The 25,423-nt window shown below is 37.9% G+C and overlaps 1 protein-coding gene across 9 annotated transcripts in view; it reads right to left on the bottom strand.

Moving 5' to 3' along the window:
* Eip93F (Ecdysone-induced protein 93F) overlaps window positions 1-25,423 on the bottom strand; it is a 113,073-nt gene that overhangs the window by 19,867 nt on the left and 67,783 nt on the right. For 4 of the 9 annotated variants that reach the window (XM_046615294.2, XM_046615291.2, XM_046615292.2 and 1 more), the window contains exons 4-8: window positions 12,941-13,398; window positions 11,231-11,557; window positions 9,527-9,835; window positions 7,187-7,266; window positions 1,666-2,050 (exon numbers count right to left, since the gene is read on the bottom strand). In XM_046615294.2, coding sequence (XP_046471250.1) covers window positions 1,666-2,050; window positions 7,187-7,266; window positions 9,527-9,835; window positions 11,231-11,557; window positions 12,941-13,398 — 1,559 coding nt within the window. Of the gene's footprint in view, window positions 1-1,665; window positions 2,051-7,186; window positions 7,267-9,526; window positions 9,836-11,230; window positions 11,558-12,940; window positions 13,416-25,423 lie in introns of all 9 variants that reach the window. The other 5 variants (XM_046615299.2, XM_046615296.2, XM_046615295.2 and 2 more) reach the window with 5 other exon arrangements.

The following is a 25,423-nucleotide window of genomic DNA, read 5'->3' as shown; positions in this document are numbered from 1 at the left end:
TTTGAAGCAAAAAAATCGCGGATCAATTGCGATGATGATCGAAAGAAAGACAATGAGTCAATAAGTTATGAAACTGCAGAGCTGATTAGAAAATTAAATTATCAAGAGCACTGTAACCGGACGGCATTTGATTAATCGAAAGGAAAGAACAAAAGAAGACATTAAACTCAACAATAAAACAGTGAAACATATAATTATATAGGGTGAAACCTTTGTCTTTTTTTCTCATTGCACTTTTGTTTCCCAACCTGCAGCACGTGTCACTCTCGATCAATCGGGCGAATCGGATCGTTTGATACAAATGAAATTATTACCGATGACCCTGGAACTAGAAAAGAGTACACAAGAGTAATAATCCCACAATATTGATGCAGCTTTGGGACGTGCGACAATTTCACAGCAACGTTTCAAAGTTGATGCAAAATTTTTCAGTAAAAAATTAACAAATAAACGAACAAACAAATAGATGATAAAACTAATTATCGAGGGGAACCAAAAGTGCTCGGAAAACGCTCCGCTAAAACTCTGTGTAACATAAGAACGTCTGTGAAGAACGGAAATAGATAGTGCGATAGACAAAAAAAGATGCGTTTACTAAAGGGAAAAGAGTATAGAAAACAATCAAACAGATTCTAGGCAGCAGTAGGAGAAAAGTCGAGCAAGTTGACCGATTTTTTTCCTTTCATTCTTATTACAATTAATTCGTAAATTTAGTTATCAAGTTGAAAAGTTTTGTTTTCGGTAAAGTAACTACTTGGACTCGATTAAAATATATTCTTACAATTTTTTCCGAGAAGTATGAGTCTAGAATGGAATTTTTATAGAATCGAATCCAAGTATAAAATCTATAATGAACTTCAAAAAACATTTTGAAATTTTTGCGAGGGATCTAGCACGTTTCGTGCCAGAGTTATAGCTTGTCAAAAAATGCTGAATGCGATTTATTATAGACGTGGTTCAGCATTTTTTGAAAGATCGCAACTCGGCAACGAAACGAGTCAAACGCATCGAAAAAAATTCGAAATACTGGCTAAAATCCGGGCTAAATTTCAGGCTTGTTTAACTCCACAGAGTCAACATCATTTCAAAAATATCGGGACGAATCGAAAAGTGCCGAATTCGTTTTTTGTTGCAAAAAAAAAAAAATTTATAAAAAGTATCTGTAAAATTTTTTTCGATATCAGATCGGGAAAGAACGAAGAGAGAAATAAAATAGAAAAATTTCAAATCTCAGAGTCATCAACTTGTTCCACTTTGCCCTACGTATAATATCTACGACAGAGATTACAACAAGGCACTAGAATAACATCTACAAAAGTTTTTTTTTTTGAAAATTGCCGTGGTAGAGGTATGTTTTGGGGAAGCATCTTTCGTTCTTCCTAGCCAAAACCACACTTAAATACGATGTACAAAAAACTCGTATGACGTATGCACCGATACTTAAGACTCGATAATATAGCGCCTGTATTCGAATGACAGGAGAGTAGAAACCGACCGCTGAACTACGTTCTTGTCGAAAAACGACAGTTACAGATCTACCCGTGAGGTCTCGCGAGACTGCATACTTTCTTCCCGCGTTTTTTGTTTTCAAACAAACGCGTCGTAATCGGTATCCTCGTGATAAAAATCGCTTTTCAAAATCGACTAGTCGTCCCCAAAACCTACCTCGTCCGCTTGTGGTGACGGAGTGGCAGTCAGGCAGACGGACGTGGAGACGGATGCGGAGACGATGGCGGGAGACGCATTGGGTGTAGAAGGCACAACACTGGTCTCGTTGTGATGATGGGGGTGGGATAGCGATATCAGGGACGATTCCCGCTCCCTCTCCATCGCTAGCTTGTAGACCTTGTTTCTTAGGGTGCTACGGGGTATCCCGTATATTACCGCGGCCCTCCGCGTCCCGAGCTTTCCGCTTTGGATGTCACGCAGCGCCGCCTGGAGTTCCTCCTCGGTGTAAGTCCTGCGACCACCTCCGGCACCTACGACCCCGTGAACACCGGCGACACCTCCAGGTCCCGTCATACGTGGCTTTGCCCGGTAACACGAGCTGCTGAAACAGATAATTCGCTACTGTAGGAAAGTCTTCTCGGCCTTGTTTAACATGCGGTGATGTTTGAACCGTGTCGCGCAAGGTCGATCGAGAATTCGTGTCTCATTTACGTTTCGGCCCTTCGTTTTCCTCAGAAATTAGGCACACGTGAGGTAATTATTAAAAATAAGCGAGTCGAAACGCAGCCTTAGAAAGTCAACCATGTCCAAAGAGAGAAGAGTGAGGTCGTTAACGGGGCAAAAGAATCCCAACTGTTCGCTAGGGTGGTTCTTGTTTAGGGTGTTGACGAATTTTTACCGCCCCGTCACTGAAATCAATTTCAAATCATTTAAAAAGAGTCGCCAAATTTTCTTCAGATTCTTACAGCAGGTCTGAGATAGCCCGCATTGTGATCCAAGTTTCTTATGGAAATGACATGAGAAAAACTTTTCTTCGCACTATATATTTTATCGTGAAAGTAATAATGTTCCAAAAAATCTGTAACTGCGAGGTTTTAGTCGGAATTAGTGATGCTGTATGAAAAAAAATACACATCGTCTTATGAGACAATCTAGACGAATTGCACTTCCTCTACGTGAAAGAAAAAGTCAGGTTTCGAGGTTGTGCAATTCGTCTAGATCGCCTGGTACGATGATGTGTATTTTTTCCCAGATAGTAGCATTAATTCTCACCAAAACCTCGCGGTTACAGACTATTTCGAACATTATTACTCTTGCAATAAAATATATACTGAGAAAAAAAGTTTTACCCGTGTTAATTTCCATAAGAAACTTCGATCACAATGCGGACTATCTTAGATTGGACGTAAAAATCTGAAAAAATTAGGCGATTGTTTTCGAATTATTTGTAGTCGATTTGGGGGATGGTCTGGCAAAAATTCGTCGGCACCGTGAATAAGGACCACCCTACTGTTCGCTTATCTGGGTCTTTCGGTAACGTGTTAAGATGAAAGCTTCGACGAGATTTCTAACCTAACCTAACGTAACATAACCAAGGATAGGTAGGTCAATCAGGAACCAAATGATAATTGATCGACGTGCAAACATTTTGTAATAAAATACCAAAAAAGTATTCATTTTTAACTGTACAACCTTCTGAAAGTATTTTTCAAATGATTTCACGTGATTGATCGAATTAGAGTTACTTACCAAATCGTGATAATTATTTCCTAAAACTTCAAATCGCAATTGTGCAATTGTCAAAAAATGTATTCCAGTAAGCTAGTACTGGAATACATAAATATTGTACAGATAATTTATCTATTAATAATTTAATGCCAGAACGATTATGTACCAAAAAGTTTTAGATGAAGGCTGTGCTTTAGAAAAAATTGTATGGATTTTTGTAAATTTTTGTTAAATAAGACGTGAAAGAGAAAAACTTAGTCATTTCAGGTAATGAACGGTATTACCAATGAATTTAATAACATTTACTTTATTCACTTAAACCTGATCGCACACCGATTTCTGAAGTATACTGAATCAGTGTCGGTTATAAAAAGAAGAAGGGAAAAAAAGAAAAACGAAGAAAAACATCGAAGATCGGGAGTGCGCGATGACCTGAAAAACTATTTGGAACGAATAAGTGCATCGAGGGCAAACACTGGCTGCATTATGAAGGCTATACGCGTCAAGTGGAATTGATAACTTGTACAAATACACCGATGATATTATAAACCGTTATCATGCGGTTTCATACGAGTTTTATGGAAGAATATTTTTAATGTGAAATGAAATTTCGCAATTGAAGTGCGAATAACAGATACTATAAGCATTACCTGCAATCGGCTTATTTTTCTGAGCACCGTGCACGCGCTGTTTAGATTTTGAATTTCTAGCTCCAAGATATGATAAAGTAACGAGGCTAATTATTTCACTTTATGAGAATTCAAATATAATATTAATCTATCAAAAGATAGCTAGTGTGTTTTTCATTGCTGAATATATATCGTCATGTTCAAAGTAACTTATTATAGAACTACCATATTATTATTCACTGATGTCTAAACATAGAAGGATAAAAAATTAATATCAACAACAACGCTACTCGTTGCATATAAGTTCAACCGTTCCGATACACGAATCTGTATTCAGCTGTTGAACCCGGTTAAATTATTCCACAGCTGAATCGGAACGTTGAAGTGTTAAAATTATAGCAACGGTATGGAAAAAAAAAACAGGTTAATATTGAACCACATAAATATGTGCCACAAAAAGGAATTCAAAAATTTTCTCAAGTAACTCCAATCCGAAACGTCCAAAATAATTTCCAGGGTGTATTTTTAACGGCGTTGATATTGGAAAAATGAGGAAAATCAACAACGCAGCAAAAGTGTGAATGAAAAAAATCGAAACAGGATTTCAGGCATAAAAATGTGGGTCAATGGTTCTCGGGTCCTATTTTAGTAAAAATTTTAAAATCGCAGCTTTCATTCAAACATCAAAATTTTTCCCAAGGGAATAACCCCGAGTGTGAGGCACCTTGCACCTTAGTTTCGTTGCGTTCGCGTCACGTGTGTATGAATTTACGGAGAATCGCACACGACTTCAGCACCGAATCGATTCGCAAGTTGACGTTGCACATGCAGCGGACAAAATTGCGTAGCGTAATGCGCGCGTGTTGGTGAGCGAAAGTAATACGACCCTTTTTCTCGATCTTTGCTCCGCTCTGCAGTGTTGCAGTTCTCAATTTGTCTCTCGCCGATAAGATTAGCATAATGCGAATGATAATCGCGAGCACAAGGAGATGCTGGAACGGTTCAGACGGCGCGAAAATACCCCTCGAACCCCAATTTCACCCTCGGCCCTTCCTCGCCTTACCTCGACTTGCATGACCTAGCTTAACCCAACCCAATCCGATCCCCACCGCGCCTCTCTCGACGGGGTCAACGACCTCCTCCCCATACTCAGACAGAATCCAAGATAAAAGTGCATTTCGCATGCGTGCGTAAGTCTGCGTGAATTTCTCCAGGCATCTACGCACTTGCAGCTAACCGTGCGTGATATTTGCAAGTTCGATATTCCCTGTGCTGATTTTACTCGCTATATTAATCCTCCGACAATTAACGGCTGATTTATCATTTCAACGATTTTATAGATTTAAAAAAAAAACCGTGTGCTCTTCAACCCGGACTCAAAAGTCCCCCGATTAATGTTTTGGCAAGAATCATAGAATTTTGATAGTTTTTTCGATTTGAAATCCGCCGTATCGAACTCGCCATCTTGGATTTAGAAACTATCCAATTCTGACTGCAGATTCGTGATCAGCGACCCCGAAAACCCACGGGAAAGAAAATTCATTTTAAAATATTGAGTTGAATAACGTGTGACTGAAAAGGTTATTGCGCATGCGCTACAATTCGAGGGACGTTGCTGAGCAGGATGACCAACCGTCATAAATTTAGACGACGGTTCCCCGCGATATATGTAACCTCAAAAATTTCAACAGTTTTCGGTATTGAAAACAACTGCAAGCGACAAGTGTAAAAATTTTTGATGCTACTTTCACGACGGTTGGTCGCCCTGAAAAACAAATGCTCTCGGATCGTAGCGCATGCGCATTGAACTGTAGCAGACGACGGACCATCGTGTCGTTAGCAATCCACACTGTATATCACGGAATGAAATCTTGATTCAAATTGCCGAATCTCGTCTGTATGAATAATCAAAATTCTGCGAATGGTTCGTAGATATAATTTTCAATTTTCTTTTTCTGCCGTTGCGATCAAATAAGAATGCCTGAAAAAATTTCTCCTGCAGTTAGGTCCTCGGAAAATTCTTGCAATCTTATCCTTTAGAAATTGTAAAACAGTGGACGTATCGAATAATCGGAAATTTGTACCGTCGTTATTGGTTTTGACCACTTATGCGCGCAATTACTACTTAAAATTTTTTAGAAATTCCGACTCGACTGGAATTGTCGAATGAATTGGAAAAATTAGCGGAGGTAGCGTAAAGAAAATGAGAAAAAAGTAATGAAAATAAGAAAGCTGAAGAATGCGTCACGTTTCGCAATTAGAGGAGATGGAAGTGGTCGCATATGTTGCCTCAGACAAATACCGGAGAGATAAAATTATCGGAATGAAAGCTTTGCCTCAATCTCTTTCTACGATTCCTATTTCAGCATGTAATATTTATGTACCAACCGGTTGCGTTTTCTCGCGCAATATTTCGATACGGATATTGTAGATCTAAAAGAGGGCCGTCGATCCGATAATTCGTTTCGTTTTCATCATGTACCGCGGTTTGTGCAACAGTGAAAAATTTCATCAAGAATTTACTCGAGATAACGAATCCCGATGACGAATGCGAACAGTTTGTTTAAAAAGGCGACTGAAGTTTGTTTGCTTGAATAAATTATCAGCCTACGACGACCGATAATGGAGAAAAAGTGAAATGTTTCACGATTGACGCTCAAATTTTTGTGAAAATAGCTTCAAATGCCAAAATTAGCCAAAATGAAATACAGGCGTATCTCTAAAAATGTGAAATTTGAATTTTCATCAATTCATGCGTTTGCAGATTTCAACTCGATTTCACGCTCTATCGCATTCTGAACTGAATTGCATAAAACCGAAAATCCTCCCCAAAAAAATAATTAGAACGGTAATAAAGAAAGTTAGGGACAATCATACACATATCGTGAGATCGATTTCTGTCAAATTACAAGGTATTAAAATTACGAAACAAAACGTGAAAATCTGTGAGTAATAGCGAAGGTATTATCGATGGAGGAAAAAGCTGACGACGTATTAAAAAAAAAAATATAGCGTGAGAGATAAAACGATTGATAGAATGAACAAACAAAACTTCGCACCACCAAATGAAGATAAGATTCGAAACGTGGTCTCATTCTAGCGATAATAAGCACAGCTATATTTATAACTTATACGAAGTACATAAAAAGCTCTGTCATATTGCATATGAATCATAATTTACCAGGGTGTGACTCAGAAAAATTTCTTTCAGTCTGCGCACTTAATTTGCAAGACTGGCTCGTATACTTTAAACCGCAGACAATCGCTGGCTCGGTTTTTACTAAATACGCAGCTGCTGCGCACTTGTAATCGAAATTCGGAAACGACGAAAAGATAATTAATAATAATCGGGGAAAATAAAGCATGGCGTTGATACTCACTTGAAAATGCTCTTTGGGTCGATTCCCGTCGGCATTCTGAGAGGTATTTTTTGTTGCTCCAACAGAGATATGTTGTTATCCTAGAACAGAACGGAAGGATCAAGTTTATTACGGACGTCACATTCTTGTCCCGATGTATTACTGGGAATGAGGGATTTTAAAAAACCACGATTCACGCAAGCCGGTACGTTGTAATGGATGAGTCTGAGAATAACCACCACCTCATGAACCGTAACTTTTATTCATTCATCGGTTACCTCGATTGATAAAAAATTTCCAGGACCAGAACGATCTAATGCGACGTTTATTACGCACGTAAACGTCATTAAATCTTACCATTTTCAAAGTCTTTCCCCACACCGCAGATTTTTTTTTTATTATTCTACTGCGCGGTAATTTCCACTTGTAATTTCACCGGAAGTTGAACCTGATGACGAGTTACGCGATCGTTTCGATGTACTCTTCAACGATTTTCAAGCTACAGCAAACAGCCTCGTTGAAATTTTATTTGCATCTTTTAATTCCGTGAGATTCGGATGCGAAATTTTTTAAATTTCGAGCCTCTCGTTTTCACTGAATTTAAGAAATTTGTAAACGACGAACGACAAAAGAAACAAATCGAGAGAAAAGACAACCCCAAAAGCACGATAAAAAACATTCAAAGACCATTCAGTTAATTTTCCAGAATGATGTTATGCAACTAAACATTTGTCGATATCAAATCCAAGTCTTTGATTTCTAATTGAAGTTGACGAAAGGCAAAAAAAATTGAGCAGATTAAAATCGAAAGAAACATTAATTCATTCGCAAGTATCGACTAATCTCTTCATGGTGAATTTCGAATGACGAAACGTGAATCGAAGGTGACAGAAATTTTTAGAGACAAGAAAAAAGGTGGGAAATCTTCGAAACATGATCAATATCCTCGGAATTAAACCTTACTAGTTACACTGGGGTCAAATCGACCTCATACCCACTTCATTAGTCTACATAATAATGTAGACACACAGACTACATAGTAATGTACAATGCTATATACCACAAGACAAAGAATAAAATGTAGTGGAAATTGCAAACTGCGTTTTCAATCTTCAAAATTGATACATTTTTTTCAAGCGCGCTCTGTTCCAATGACTTTTCATTAAATTTTTATTCACAATTTTTTTTTACACGTAAATAATCAATTTTTGTTGGAAGAAACTATTCTACCAGCATATATAGGGTAATGTAGAATTTTCTCACGTACCATTCGGTTGAATATTTTCTTTACTATGCAACGATTAATTAAAATGATTCAGATTGACCCCAGTGTGTCACGTAAGGGTTAAAACTGCCCGGAAAAAAATGTGATGACGATTTTACATCTGTTGTGGGAAATATATGGACACCATTTTTTTGGAGTCAAATCTACATCAATTGTGGTAAGTCTTACAATTGGTCTTGCAACTCTCATTATTGGATTTGTAATCTTGTCACAATTGCTGTAGATTTATCTCCAAAAAAGTGCTGTCCGTAAATCGACGTCTCTCTATGAAAAGTAGCATATTTCAGATTCATTACGAAGACTAGCACGTTTCGGGTGTTTCCAAAAACTAGCATGCTTCGGCTTTCATTGTGAAAACTAGCACGTTTCGGTTATCCCCGCAATAACTATCATGTCTCGATTAGCGGAATAAGAATTTTCTAAAGATTTGTACGGTACGCGGTGATCGAAATGAATGTCAATTTGCGGATGGAGAAGTGCGTTTTTCGCATAAAAGTAAACATACGAATATCCTCGAAATTGCATTGTCGATCCAGATGTTAAAAAAATGAATGCTTTTTTTACAGGTTCCCTACAGATGTTTTAAATTTCTTCCATATGTTTTATCAATATAAATATGAATTGGTCTTATTACATTTACATCAAGTAGTCCTTACCCAACAGTGCAACAACCATTGTATCTTGTCGGATATGATTAAGTCAATCTTTTCAGACTTTCATACCCAGCAACACTACACTCGTACCAATCTGTATGTTAAAACGTGTTATTTTTCGCTGTGAAAACCACAGCATCCTAGTTTTCGTATGAAATCTGAATCGTGATACTTTTCGTAAAAGGTGTCGATAAATTCACGATACGAGTTGTAAACTCCAAAAAATACCACCGTAAGAGCGACGAAGTACAGTGGTATGAATGTAAATGTCCCATGACAGAGGAACGGCACCAGCACTTGGCAAGCAAATTATTTTTATTTCGGGCATCTTCGCCGCGAGTGCGGCTTAAGTGGATAACGCACTTGTCAGTGACCAAGGTAAACGGGAATTCGCGAAACGAGAGACACCGCTGGCCTACCTACCTGAGAGTTTCTGGGTTTTGCTGAGAGGTCGAGTGGCTGGTCGACGACGGAGGCGCTCTCCTGGTGAGCTGGTACCCCGACCCGGGGCGCCTCCCTCGGGGGCAAACACCAGTGAGGAAGGAGAGTCGGATACCCGGCAGCACCACCAGCCGCACCACCGAGGGCCGCAACCCTCGCCAAAGTCGCAGCCATCGCCGGGTCGACCTGGACCGACATCGGGGATTCTGCTGACCGGGAACTGCTGCTGGTCTCACTTTGCGGACTCTGCGTTACAAAGTTTCGCGAATTTATGTCAGGCGAGTTAATCTGCTGAAAAGAAAGATTGGTCAAATTTGTCTCGAGGGTTTCAATGAACTTTTCAAATGACTGCAATTCACTGGCATCCCCAACGCGAGAGGTCGACAGTTAAATGCGAACGGTGACGAGGCTGAAGTTGGTAACGTTAACGTAACGATGCATTATTGATCAATATTAGAATGACTTTCAACGAGTTGGATGTTCGAAATGAGAGTATGTTTCGTTTATCGTCGTTCGTTAAATTTCGGACATTGCTAAAGGTCCGAGGCAACGATTTTTCCTGAACATGCGTCGTTGAAGTAACGTTACTGACTTCATACTCGTAAATGGTGTTGGTCAGGTTGGCCTGATCTTCTTAGAGCAAATGGACTTGGACTTTGGTGAATCTTAAATGCAAATTTCGTTGGCTTAAAAAATTAGGGAAAACCGACTTACGTCACTTCCATTGTCAAACTCTGATATCGTTCGAAAAATCTCGGAAATTAGTGTTCTACGAAAAATTGTACACGGTTCTGACACACTTTGTCTCTCAAGTATTTGATGATTACGTTATAGTAACGTTAACGTGACGGAACATTGATACAGGAATCTATATTTTTAAATTTTCGATTTGTTTTTCGAGGAGTTTAGTTTTAGAATTGTGAAGATGTGTTTTTCTGCAATTTTGGGTTTGCTGAATTTCAAGCAATCCTGAAGTAGCGAAATAACCGAGTTTTCGCCATCCTTAACTACCCTTGTAGAATCGTATAAAACGAAAGTTGGTATTCACTAAGCGATCATCCTATCCGTCAAATTATACCACTTATTTGCAAAATCATATGTCAAATAAACGAAAACATATTAAACGTGTGAAAATTTAACCTTAAAATTATTTCTGAAATTCAATTCTTCTAGTTCACCAGATACTTTTTCAACTCAAAAAACTACTCGGCACTACTGTCCATAGAAACGTCGATTGATCATCAGATCCGGAATTGGATGGTAACAATTGTTCTCTCCGTCGCCAGTTTATGACGGGGAAAAAAAAAAGTGTGACAAAAGAAGCATTTTACAAGAACAGCAATACGAACGATATCCCAGCACTTACTGAACACTGAATCCTGAAACATTATTATACACATCTAGATTCGATGTCAATGAATAAATGTTGCAGCTCCACTGACATGTGCTTTTGATAATCTCACGAGTATGTAGTTTTATTGCAAGCTCATTCGAGTACCGATATACTCGTAAGAATGCTCAAAGTGAGCCGTTCTCCGCATCGAATATCGCTCATCACTGGTCTCCGAATTCAAGTCGTCTGTAAAAGCAGAGTGCTTCTATCCTTACGAAAAAAGCTCCGGTCGAAGGTGAGAAAAACTTAGGGTTAATGCCGATTGTGGATAATGTATGTAACTTTCGACTTACGAGGGGCGGTTGTTCGTCGTGCGGCAGCTTGCCATCGAGGCAGAGGTAGCACTTGTCCAATGGCTTCCAATCCACAGGTTGAGGACTCGAACGTCTGTTCGTTACGCCGATGCCGAGATAAGGCAGCGAGGTTGGTGTGTTCTCTACGGAGAATCTGGGCCGTTCCTCCGTTTCTTTGCCGAGAGGAGCCACTGGCCGGACCCCCTCCTCGAGGCAGGATACGAGCCCAACGGAACTCGGCGGTTCCTGGAGCTCTTCCTCCTTCTTCACCCTCAGCAGTCCTTGAATCCCCTGAACCCGCTCCAACGCGAGATCTGCCTCTTGTTCCTAAAATAATCCGGTTATAACGCGTGATGTGCGTATATGTATGACGTATTTATTACTGTTGGTAACTTTTATCGCGCACGATCCTTTTACGAAACAAGAGTAACCAACTGGCGCGTGGTTAGCCACAATCAACCGCGGTATAACTCACTAAACTCTCTGCTTTCTTTCGTTTTATCCTTCTTCACAATTCTACTCCCCTCTCTACCTCTACCTCTACTACCTCTCTACCACTTTAAACAATGCCATGATTATTTCACTTGCGAACGCAGCCATTATTTCACATGTACTTATGTTACACAAGTACATGCTACTTCAACTGTTCTTTCTTTGACAAAATTTTCTCTTCTTCGTTACTTCGATTTATTCATTTGTATTGTGATTTTTTTTTTTTTTTTTTGTTTTTTTTAAAGCTTTCCGTCTTTTACCACAAGGACCCGGCCTTCGATTTCACCGAGAGAAAGATTTCTCCACGCAACACGAAAGTAAAAACAAAACTACTGAGAAAAAATACACATCTCGTTCAAGAGATACGACGAGTAGGATCTTTCGAAATGAAACTTTAGAGGCTGATTTCTTCGTCTTCTCGCAGTTTTAAATAACGAAGCGTGATAACCGTGCGATTTTCCTGCGAGCATAAAAGGGTCATTGAACTAACTTACAACATGTAACTTATTACCCGCACAAAACCGAACAACTTTCTTAATAAGAAAAATTATCTTCCCATGCTGTACGTACTTCCGGTTGCGGTGAAAACCCACTTCGAACGGATGATTCGAACTAATTCTATGCTTTAATACACTTCGATCACCAAGTAATTTTGCATCATCGGGATGGGAGTAATACCGGTCGAACTGAACACGTGATGAAGTTGGGAACCAGCGGAACCTTCAAAACACATTTGTGAGCTCTCAACGAATTTCACCAGACCTAACAGGGTTTTTCAAGTTCTTTGCCTACAGTTAAAATATCATGGTATCGAAAACCGTATCCATAAAAGTCTTATGTTTCAGGGTTGATAACTATCAAAAAAGCTTCTCTGAATGATTCATAGAGTTGATGTACCAGTTTTGGTCATCTGCAAGTACTACTCTTGGCTACAATTTGATACAGTTGTGGCCACACTTACAACGGGTCAACAAAATTTGATTCCATAAATGGTGAAAAGGTTCCCTGAACCACGTGACCTCTAGAATTAAAAACTTGTTATCTAGGATCTGGTAAGAGTTGGATTCTGGTCACGAATGAACGGAGCATGATTCAATAGATTCGAATGCTGAGTGATTTTTGTTTTTTTTTTTTTGCAAAGAGTGTCTGCAAAAGTGATACAACGACCAAAGATGGCACAACTACCTGAAATTCGGAGAAAAATATGCCGATACTGACCTTGGCCCCTTCCGTGTCGATAATGTTGGATTGGTTCGGTTCCCGAGGGAGATTTGAGTTGAGAGTGCGAAGAGGGCTCGCCTCTCTTGTCGCGCCCTCGCCAATCTTGTCGTCTTCGTCCTCCTCCAGGTCCTGGTCCCGATCCGCTGTTTCGAGCTTTATGCCTTGGGAGCTGAGCCGCGCGTCTTCTACGACCCTTTTGTCCAGTTCCTGTTCCTCGTCGGCTGAATGATCGCGGTTTTGTGTATTCGGCTCTTGTTTCACCCTCAGCTGTACCGTCGCAGCCGCCGACACTGGTTGGTGGTGGTTTTGACTTCCTGGGGGATCCTGGCAGAGGGATGGCGGGTAAATGTGATGCGGTTGCGTTATCGATGCACTGCGACTGCTGCTGTATATTGTATCTTGGTAAAGCTTCCATCTCCTACGGCCCATCAATTCTTCCGCTACCCTTTCTAGACCTGCGACACCACCACAACTACATCAAACAACGATGAGCGATCAACTTGCACTGCAAACGTTCTATGCCTGTGTGTTATTTCATGTTTTATCATCATTCTTAACGGACCTCATTTCGCTCTCACAATCAACATGACAACATTCATTGCAGTGTGCGACTTTCACGGTTGGGTTAGAGACGATTCGTGATCGAGATCTTCGGATGCTTCGATGCTTCGACCAATTCGTTATGGAATATAAAAATGTCGGTTCCATTTTGACGAAAGATCAAGAATCCGGATGTTTAATATCATCGGTTTACTGCGCCGATTGAAAAAATTGCAAGAGCAATCCTACGTTGCAGTTATTTTTTTAACAATTTTCTTGATCAGACTTGAACGAACAAAGAATATCAGTGACATGTTTAGATGACAGACTCTAACAGTGATTAGAGTTTGCTGAATAATTAGTTCGACACCATTGTATTAAAAAAATGGATGAGACTTCATTTCTATCGAACTTTTATTAAAATATTTCGATCAACAATTGCAACGTGACCGAATCGTTATCTCATATTTTTTTTACCAATTGTAAACGTGTTTGAAAGATTTTTATCATCGAGTTAGATAAGGGGAGTTTTTTCACCGAACGAATAATAATTTCGATGTTAATTAATTCAACATCGTTTACGTACCTATGCACAAATCTATAGCTTCTTTTTTCGCTACTGTGAATTATTGTCTGTAGTCGTTTAATAGGGGAAATACGCTTACATAGATATACCGGGACAATCTCAACCGGGATACACACACACACACATATATATATATATATATATATATATATATATATGTAAATGTACCGTATAGCGTAAACGGAAAACGCAATATCCGTTGGGTTCTTGATAAGCGGAAACTATTCGCCTTTCGGATAATCGTGCAGTGCCAAGAAATATTCACTATCAGTATGCAGTCCATACGCGTGACTTCGGGGCTAAGTTCGGAGGTTTGGAAGAATGGCGATATTTTGCGATTTAGACAAAATTTGATCGAGACTATCGCTAATTCGTGAATCTATGCAGATTATTGAGCTACCGACCTCGAAACGATTCGTTTGACGAGCTTCGTTATCAGCGTCGATCTGCTGTTATTTTTCATTCCACCCCATTCCATTCAACTTTTTTTTTTTTTTTTTACTCTCTCTCCTTTTCACCTCAATGCTCACGCTTCATTCCACCGCTATTTTCATTTTTTCACCCCTGATTTTGTCGCGAAGATAAATCGTCAATCGCCGTAATTAGTCGCTGTGCACTTACTGCGAATGCCGTGTGCTTCACATGCCATGCACAATTTTCAGTCAGGCAATCTTATCTCGCACATTCACAACAGCAACTGTGGTAATGTTCCCATTTTGTTTCAGACCGTTAGATTTTTTTTCGTCTCCTTTTATACATTTCAACATACACACATTTTTCGAACGATCGAAAGAATCTAGAAAATTCTCATCAACGTAATGTCTGTCATAAAATACCACCTTGTTTCCTTCGAATTGGATTAACGACTTCGTGTGTATAAATATACGTGTATGTAAGTCTGATAAAATTCATCCGAATCTTCGGCCTCAGCTTTTGCGATCGGTTGAGCGAATTACACAAGATCAACGACTATAGATCGTATATATTCTATTTATTTCTTCTTTCATTTTACTTGTGACTCAATTTTTAACCTAGACATGGCACAATTGCTTTTCTCAAGTTTCCGAAACGTCTAAATTAACAGATTTAATAACTTGCTAAATCGTAGTTTAAATTATTATCCACGCAGATGAAACTTTGTTACAATCCGTAGGGGTGGAAAAAAAAAAAAAAACAATCCAAGGCAAAAGTTTGATCGGTAAAATTGGAGGGATGAGGTGATGGATGAGCGTTGTTGTAACGAAAGCTCATCGTCTCGTAGAAGCGCGGTTGGAAAGTTGCACGAAACGGAGTGGGATCGTTTATGATAAATAAATAACGAGTGGTAGATAAAAACGGAACGACGCAACGTTGGACTAAAAGAGTACAATGCAAGTTTGAAAGCCCCCCTCCCCCTCTTCATTTCCGACTCCGTTGCACGGCCGTATTGCAGTTGCTAAAATAAACCGCGACTCTTTCTCGCCGCCGTTGTTTACAATTTATTATTATTTTTCATTCGCGCATCGATGTGCGCTACAGATAATAAAATTGATCGATACATTAACTTTCCGATTCAGCTCGTGTCTGATGGTGCATAATAATATATGCAATGCACATAGCGGAAGAATATAAATAAACAGCATGCAAATTCGCGAATATCGTGCTGAACAAGAATCCTGTTTTTCACGCAATATTATATATACTTATATTTTTTCCCGGTGCATTTTTCACTCGATATCTGACATTTTTGTTTATTTTTTTTCTTCTACTTTTTGTTGAACTTGTGCGAATAAAACTTATCGTTACTTGTCACGACAGAATTTTTAGGATCCGTTATGTCAAGTTGAAAAATCGCGGTACCTATTTTCAAAAAGTTTCCCTCGATCAGTCTCGGGACAAACCAATTAGGCGGTTTTCATTATTTCAATAAGGATTTCGTAAGTTTTTCAATTATAATGTGGCAACTCATAAACGATAATTCCGAATGAATCACTAAATTTTTACAAATTCTGGTAAAAACGCGTTTCAATTTACGATCGTACATACATTTTTGTTTTTCTAATCAAAACGACTCTTCGTCCGTATATTCGACGGCAAAAATTATCCATAAATTATCAATAAACCTTGAATAAAATTGCGAATGGAATCGAATGAGAAATATGATGACAATTAAGTCAGAAATTAATTATCGTGAAGCGATCATCGGTAAAAATACACTTAATACCTTCCTATGTACGTAAATGTATTTGATCCGAATATAATTAACATGAAAAGTCCCGTTCGTACTTTTTTATAAATTGCTTGAAATTCCGTGTGAGCATCGTTACGTTTTTTTTTATAAAATGGCAAGTACATAAATATAGGTCAAATTATCATTTCTCATGCTTCGTAAATTCTTCAAAGACAATAACGATTAAACGCGCAGGAATAATCAAAATAAAAATGTCGTAAATGAATTGAAGGAAATAAAATATTAGAAGATAAATGAAAGGCCGTGAGAGAAAAAAAAAAAAAAACACAATTTCACCCTGAATCTGCAACTATTTTTCGCGATGTTGTTAATTTTTGTTCCTGAAAATTATTGCACGTCAATTTCATCAGATTAACTCGAAGTTGCACAGCGTTTTCCCACAGCGAAGTTGTAAAATACAAAAAAGTCTCTGTATAGATATAGATAGATAAATAGATAGACGAATAGATCGATGGTTTATTTGTCAATAAGAGCGAGATAGCCTCGACGATAAAATTAATTTGTTTGAAAACGTGATGAAAAATTACGTCTCCGCGGCCATGCGATGACTATAATAACACATCGTCAATTCACGTTACATACGCATAGTCGGAATATAATTAACAATTTTGCCGCGTATTGCGTTATGTCTAAATAAGCATGTGCAAACCGAACAGCATTATTGGCTCGCGGACTCTGGAGTGTGTCTGTGCGTTATGAACCTGGATCTAATAATAAGAAATAATACGTTGTAAAAAGAGAAGAAGTGGAGGGGCAAAAAGAAAAAAGGAAAAAAATAAATAAAAACAAAAATAAAAATAAAATAAAAACGAACGAAACAGTTTTTACGTGCGAAAAACATCTGAACAAATTATTGATGTTTGTCAAATGTTTCAACTAATGGAAATATGATATACATATGTACAGGTGTATATAAATAAGTATAAAATTTATCTATATACATATCGTTGTAATATACTGCAGTTGGCCTAAAAGAATCGCCATTATATTACATTTCTCCACGTCGTAGTTATACGTATTATATACATGTATGGATAAAAAAAAATACGTATACATAAATTCCATTAAACACTAATTGCACACCTTTGCATCATGTTTTTACAGATGTCGTTCGATGCCGTGTATCTGCTACTATACATACGTATATATATATATATATATATGTACGTATATGCACCGAACTGTGCAAAACGACCGATGGATGCGGAGGTGCGTTTTCTGATTATAATAGGATATTGTGCAGTTGGCGGTTTCGTTTTTTTCTCATTTTATTCACTCTTCCACACACTTATCTCCCTACTTGTTTTCGCCCGTAGTTGCAGAAATAATAAGCACATGAGAGCGAAAAAAAAGAGAGGAAAAAAATAAAAAAATAAAAAAACATGTGCATAATCACGTTTAACTCAATTTAAGGATTGTCAGTGTATCCGTATGATAATTTTTCATAAAATCCTTGTGTTTTTGCGAAAAGAAGAAATACAGATCGATACGCTGATTTTACGACAAACTCAACACGGGTTTCGATTTTTGATACTACGTTCACGATGGGAAAACGAAGATTGATCAGAAATTTCAATCGTGAAAATTAAAGCACTTTTTTACGGATGAGAAATTTGAAAAAAATTTTGCCATCGACCAGTTTGTCAAGATTTCTGTGAATTCGAGAAAATTGTTGTACCGATTGTTTTACGTGTCAATTCATTTGAATACAATAAATGTATATATATATACTATAAAACTTGGGACAATTTTCAAGTGTAATGAAAAACATAAACTCACTACAGTTCAAAAGTCAGTGTTAAAAATATCCAAATTTTTATTCCTTTTCACCCAATGCACCTCAATTCAGAAAATTATCTCGACGCATCGTGAGATAAATTTTTCAACAACTGAACTCTTCGTGACGAAACAAAAAAAAAAAAGATGAGAATAAAAGTAAATCGAAACAAAGAAGAAATTGTTGAAATTTAAATACCCTCCGCGGCTTGTCGGATATTTTATAAACGTTTAATTATAATCAGTGATGTCTTCGTATTTTTTCATCGACAATATTCAAAGCGTTAAGTTTCATCGAATTTCCGTTCAGTGTGTAACAAATCCGCATCTCTTTTCGCCAAAGAAGGCGATTGAAGGAAGATATTTGACTTGGTCTAATTATCACGCGTATCGTGTCATAACGACGGAGAAGCGAAAAGCCGATATCTGCAACCTTTCATTAAGTATCCATGGGCAATGGAAGTCGAAGGCAGTTGATTATACCTGCGCAGCATCGTCGAGACTTCTAAAAGTAATCGTATACTACACGTGGCACGTCTACATTGGCCATGAATCAAACCGTTGTAGGTACACCGCACGTTTTCTATGTTATATCGGGAAAGCCGCACGTTATATATATACATATATATATATATATACATATACATGCAGCTGTAAATACGGGGGAGAGAAAATTAATAGGCGATAGTGACCTACGAGCTATGCGGTTGTTATATACGTGCCCGTGACTCGCTTTTCACGCTGCGCTTCAGGAGCCAATAAAATGTTCATAACGATAAGACTCAAACTTTCGACCCGAGGCGATAATCGCCGTGCCAACTTCGTCGTTTTTGACTGGCTCGATAATTGAAACCGGGGCGAAAAAGGTACGGATTTTTTTTTTTTTTTACTCGTCATTTTGTAGATCGAATGATTTCTAGAAATTTTCAATTGATATTTCTCACTCGTATCTTTACGATAGTCTATCTGTTGTATGTATACATATATACACACGTGCAACCTTATCGAATAATGAATTTATTTTGACACAACTCTGAACTACAGTCGGTAAAATTGCGAGCCGCCATTTTGCGGAATTCGATTAGCTGGAAAAATGCTTTTAACCCTTTGAGTCACACATTTATGTCTTGAGTCAACTTTTATAACAATACAGTATTGTATGGTTTTTGAAATGACTGACTACGTATCTGAAATCAGATTTCAAAAATTCAAGATGGTGGATCAAATGTGGCGGACAAAAGATCAAAACTTGATTGAATCCCGTGAAAAAACTGTACACGGTGGTTTTCGAGGGTCCCGATTGGGTTTGCCGTATTGAATTTTTGAAAATCTGATTTCAAAATCTCAATCAGCGACCCCGAAAATCCCTGAACAGGTTTTTTTTTGCAGATTCGATCGAATTTCAAATTTTTGTCCGTCATATTGGATCCGCCATCTCGAATTTGGAAAATCCGATTTCAGATACGTAATCAGTGACCCCATAAACTGTTAATTTGTTCGAAAACATGTAGATATATGTGTAGCGGGGTAACTTTCTCGGAAATGAATTATCACCATCGATTTCCACCATTTTTTCGATGAATTTGTTTCGAACAATAACAATTTACATTATATCGCAATAATTACTCAAGAGCATTGAAACCCTGTCAGTATACTGTCAGAAATAATAAATAATCGAAAAGTAGTATATTGAAAAGTTCTCCAAGTATAAAAAAAGAAAAAAAATCGAAAACTTTGCGCGCCATTAAGGATCGAAATCCTTATCAGCAAACGGAGAATCGTGCAAATAAATACGATAAATCGTCTTTGGATAGTAAAATCAAGAGCTTGAAAATATTTCTGTCAAAATCATTGATGGAAGGAAATGAGAAATGAATATGAAAAAAAAACAAAAAAAAAGAGAAACAACGTAAGACAAAAAATGGATAAAAATGTTTAGAAAGCAGGAATTAAAAGCAAAGCGCATACATTCGTAAAAAAAATACGAATGTGCTAATTGGCCGACGGAGAGAGGGTTCGACGGTTTCAATTGGAGCCCTGATTTAATGACGCGGTCGCGGTTTCAAGCTGCCGAGTTACGCGATAAGTAAACCCGCGAGTGTTAGCGTTAAAAAAAAAAATCAAAAGAACAAATATTACTTACAATTATAGTTACGGTGCATCGGAAGATTACGATAATCGCGTCGTGCCGAAGAATATTTATCGATTGAATAAGTTTTATTCGTTTCTTTTTTTCTTTTTTTTATTCATTTTGCCGCATCGGAATCGCGATCGCGACGACCTCGCATAACGATAAACCGATTCGTTAAATCGTGATAGGAATTTTTCATCGGTAATAGATTAAGTTATCCGTATCGGGAAATCGTCGAAATATTTTATGTATCGTATATTTTATCTGCGATTAAATAATAATCGATTATTATATATATATTATATATTATATAAATAAATATATATATATATATCTCCTGAATCCTGATATTGATCTATTTTTACGTTGAATGATTTTCAGAATTGATCAGTTCATTTTTTATTACTCAAGTGTGAATGACGTTGGTAAATAATCGGTCACTGCAAGTATAGAAAATCATCGTTGTTACGTTTTATTGCGATATTATAATCGAAACTTTTTTCAAACAATGTTAATCTTCTAGAATCAATTTTCAACAACTTCTGCGAGCTGATTATATTACGCGTTTTCAATAATTATAGTAAACATAATGAATTTATGTTTCTAATGATAATAAATTCACAACAACGGTGAAACTGACTATCCTTCAACATAATGTCAATGATATTTCAGAAGCAAGTTGAAAATCAGTGATTTATATGAAGTTTCACACGTTCTGCAACTCGGCTCGATTCGTTATCGATCATACAGCGATTGATATATAGAAATATCCGAGTTGCCACAATTTTTCAAGAAAATCATTCCACCCGTTCTAGTCTTCGAATCTTCCCCGAAAACAAAGCGGGCATTTAATAAAAACTCCGATCTATTAATTCACGCTAACGGAAGACGATTTTAGAGAAGGATTTTTTCAAACTTGCCAACCAAAATTGCAATCCCTGTATTAAAAAATAGACAAAGTCCCGAACAACTCGATCCAGATCAATGCCTGTGCAAATTCTACACAACTGTATGTATAATGATAAAAAATTAACGACGATCAATGAAATTCTGAAGCTTCTTTCACGTTACTGTGTTTATTTATTTATTTTTTTTTTTTGGATTAACTAAAAAACTGTTAATACATATAACTGCACCGGTGTACTACTCGATTAATATACGTCCTAACGATTTCCTATCAAAGTTGAGGCGGCTTAGATAAGACATGGAGTATTAATTAGAATACAAACAGAATTTCGGAACGTGACGTTGCAGCACGCGGAGAACGCGAATGCCGAGCGAGTGGCGAATGTAAATTGCTTTGCACTTTTTCTAGTTTGTTCGGAGCAGCATGACATGAGCACGTGCATGATCGTTTGTACCTCGTGTGTCGATACATCATCGGATTTTATCAGCCGTGTGCATGTAAGGATCGTGTCTTTGTAATTCACGCATCGGTGAACAATTATTTGCCAAGATTCTTGAGCAGTACACTGGAAAAAATTTCATTTGTTACAGTAACTCGAAAAATTCAGTAAAACTGTTTGAATATTGTTGGAATTAGGAAAAACGAGGTACGCGTAACCATTTTAACCACGAGAAAAAAATAGGTCACTCCGTCCAACGAACAGAGAAAATTATTGAACAGAATTAAATATCGGAAAGTGTTAATATAATTTTGTTATTTAGACTTGGAATTTTTCCGTTATGATTGTAGATGACGAATTTTTCTTTTTATTTCTTTAATCGTGCATTTTTATGGATCTATAAACGTTGAAAGCGACCAACGATCAAGTTAAAACGAAAGAATTACCGAAAGAAAAAAAAAAAAAATCATTTTTCGTCGTCATGTATAATATACGTATATCGATTATTAATTTACGATCATGAGACGCGAAGTTTCATCGAGAGGAAAACAAGGAAATTGACTTATTCCAAAACAACAGCGTTGAGTGACATCGAGTTTTCGTCGATGTAGAAAAGCCATCCAAGCTACTTTAGCGAGAAGCGATTATAGCGTATAATTATAAGTTTTCCGACTTCCTTCGAGGAATAATTCATCGGCATCAAAGCCCGGAGATCCCAGCCTCTCGCATAAATTACGAAAAGTCCAAAAACGAGCGCGCGAAGTTCGATTCGCGTGATAAACAGTTGAAAAATTGGGATCCCGGTGTGCTGAACAAAAAAGGTAGGAAACAAAATTTGTTACAAATTAGCAGAAAAAAAAAACAAAACATGAAAAGAAACAGATTTCCTTTGCCATGTTTGATGCAACTTCATCGAATCCCTTCTCTGCGTGCACGGATATTGATTGCTTTAGCCTAGATAAACTCGTACGGAAAATCGGCTATAGATATATACTTGGCGAGTTTTACGATTGGACTTAAATTTACCACCAATCAATTCTTCTATGCACCGGGACAATCTCTTGAAACTTGAAAATCAACAGCGCACGCGCGAGTTTTATCGGCTGTTCTCGCAGGCTGGCCAACCCGAGTTTTCAGCCGTCAAACTGTTTCTGCCGGCGATGTGGTTGACACGAATTTTCGAGGTTAGAATCTCGAATAATCGAGGCAGCGACTCGGAAAGGTTTGGGAAGCATTTGTTATCGGGTCGGAGAGTTGATTCTTCGAAGAACGGTCGGAATTCAACGCTTGTGCTCTTTGAAAATTCAAACGTATAAATTTTGCGTAGGTTGGCCGGCCTGCATCGCGGACAAGAATATCGCTGCGGGAAGATTTCGCCGACGAATGAGATTTAATTATTTTGCGCATGCGCGGTTCATTTTCAATTCTCAAGATATCGTCCCGGTATGTAACTCTGCCTGTAAATTTGATACAGATTATAGAGCAACGGGTCGTAGACGAGGTAAACATGCGTGGGTGTCTAATACTCGTGTTCAAGAATCGTTACAGAGGTTAAGCGATATGTTTGGAAGACAAGCCTGGTTTGGGAACAAAGAACAGCCTTCTGACTAGAAATTAGTATAATTACGGTAACCGATCGAGTACAGAGCGGTTTTCCCCGCCTTGAAGACATTCTACTCTACCGGTATTCAAACCTTCGCCACAGCGATTGGCTGAAACGAGATTAGAATCCTTCGCTTCCAGAGGCCGTCGTAGAGCCCGGGCGTCACGTGTAATGAATGGGTCGAAAATTCCGGGCCTAGGATTGGCTCGTTTCGAGGCCATTTGGCTGCGGATTAGAAAATGGTGTGGTGTGTGCCGCGTTAGGAACGCACTCACGATGATATTATTTCTACGCCGTGTTTTTAAGCGGTGGGGAGAAGCGATTAAACCGCAGCCTTCATCGCCGTCGTTCTCTTCGTTCTCAGTCATTATCGTACTTAAGAAATAAGGGGAAAATTCTAGGCGAAAATACGGCGTGAAGTCGGGTCTTCAGATTTGATTAATTACATATGGGGCATTCCACGCCAATTCGACCAGGGTTTTACCCTTGACCTCTTAGATTTGGGGCGCGATTTTTTCTATGATTGTTCGTTCTCACTTTGAAAGGTACTAGGTGTTTTTTGTTTTTTTTTGTACTTTCTCGACCCAATTTGAATTTTCTACAATTTTTGGAAACGATTTTATCGACCGAACGAGATTAAAAATTTGAAAAAATTCTGAAAAATTCTGCGTCAGATATAAAAATTTTCAAGCTTGGATCCGGAGTGAGCCGATTTTTCCTTCTTACTGTTTACAAACTTTTACCGACAAAAACACGTGAAAAAAATCAGAAGCGAGAGTCATTTTACTACGAATGGTTGCTGAAACATTTTCGTGAGTCACACCGGATTCAAAAAAAAAAAATTTACGTCTTTCGCAAGAGATATTTTCTCTTCTTCATTTTGGTAATAATAAAAAAATTACAAATCGTAAAATGTTTCAGCAACCATCCGTAGTAAAATGACTCGCTTTTAACTGTTTTAACATTTTTTATTTTTTTTTTTTTTATTTTGTTAATCACAGTTGCACAGAATATCGACCACCGTTTCTAACAGTATTTCGTATCGATGGGTAATGAATCCAAGTTATTCCAGATTTCCTCTCTTCATCACAGTCAATGATGGACGTAATTGAATTGCTATATCATTAATTGACAAAAACATGTTCGTTGGTCACTGCAGCAGCAGTCAAATCCATCCAGTGTATGATACAAATCATGTGAATAATTGCCACATAATGTTGCCTCGAAACCATAATCGATGTGTCGAATTCTACTATAAAATTCGCCCGTGTTTTTTCCCCGATTTGTCAAAGTTGAATGCGAGTAAAGGTATTTCGCTAATTTATTCAACTGATTATTTTCAATTTTTCGCAGCAACGAATTGAAATTCCAAACAAGTGTATAATTAGTCTCGTTTTAATAAATTAATTATTAGGTACGTATAATATCCACATTTTTTGCAACAAGTGTTTTGCCATTCAGTTCAATTCTGAAAGATACGGAGCGCGAATAATTCTAAATAGCGTAAAATACATAATGTTTAAATTAGCAGCGTTTAACGTCTAAGAAAAATGGTCTCGTTTGTCGATTTTTCAACCGTTTAAAATTCAGCAAACAGTAATAGAACAAAACATAGTGATATTTCGCGATCTTAGTTCATTAGAAATCGTTGTAAATATAAGAAGATGTTCGACTTTTTTTCCAATGGTCCGTCACGATAACGTTAATAACTTTAACCTCGTTAAAATACTGCGCGCGTTCCTTGAACGGAATACTGACCGACATCGATAAGTCCGTTGGATCGAAGCGTTAAGGCGAAACGAATAGTAGTTGAGGAACCAACCTAAATCCGATTGTCAGAGTACCTACTTCGTTGTCATTTTATGACGCCTGGTCGATACTCGATGCCGTGTCCGACTCGGTGGTATTTAGGTTTCCGTAATACGGATGCGAGATATGTCGAAACGACGATATTCCCTGCAGCGTAATCACAGACGACGTCGAGACGTCGAAAATGGCGTAAAGACGAACCGCGAACTTTGGGAAAAGTCGAATAAATTGCAAAAAACAATATTTTGCGCCCAGTTTGAATGAATTATTTCGACGTCGATCGCTTGACGTTTAAATTTAAATCCATTCGTCACCACTCGAAGCGTTCTCTTGCTACCTGTTTTATTACTGAAATCAACCGTCGATAAAGTCGATTTTAGTATGGGTCAAAATTCCGAGTTAAATGAGTCGAGTGGTCGAATCGAAGTGGCTGTCGAGTGGTTAAAATTTCAAAGAGGG

Source organism: Neodiprion pinetum, chromosome 3, assembly GCF_021155775.2.
Source record: "Neodiprion pinetum isolate iyNeoPine1 chromosome 3, iyNeoPine1.2, whole genome shotgun sequence".
Classification (NCBI taxonomy): domain Eukaryota; kingdom Metazoa; phylum Arthropoda; class Insecta; order Hymenoptera; family Diprionidae; genus Neodiprion; species Neodiprion pinetum.
The sequence above is the reverse complement of the archived record's forward strand: the minus strand, read 5'-3'. Positions and strand labels throughout refer to the sequence as shown.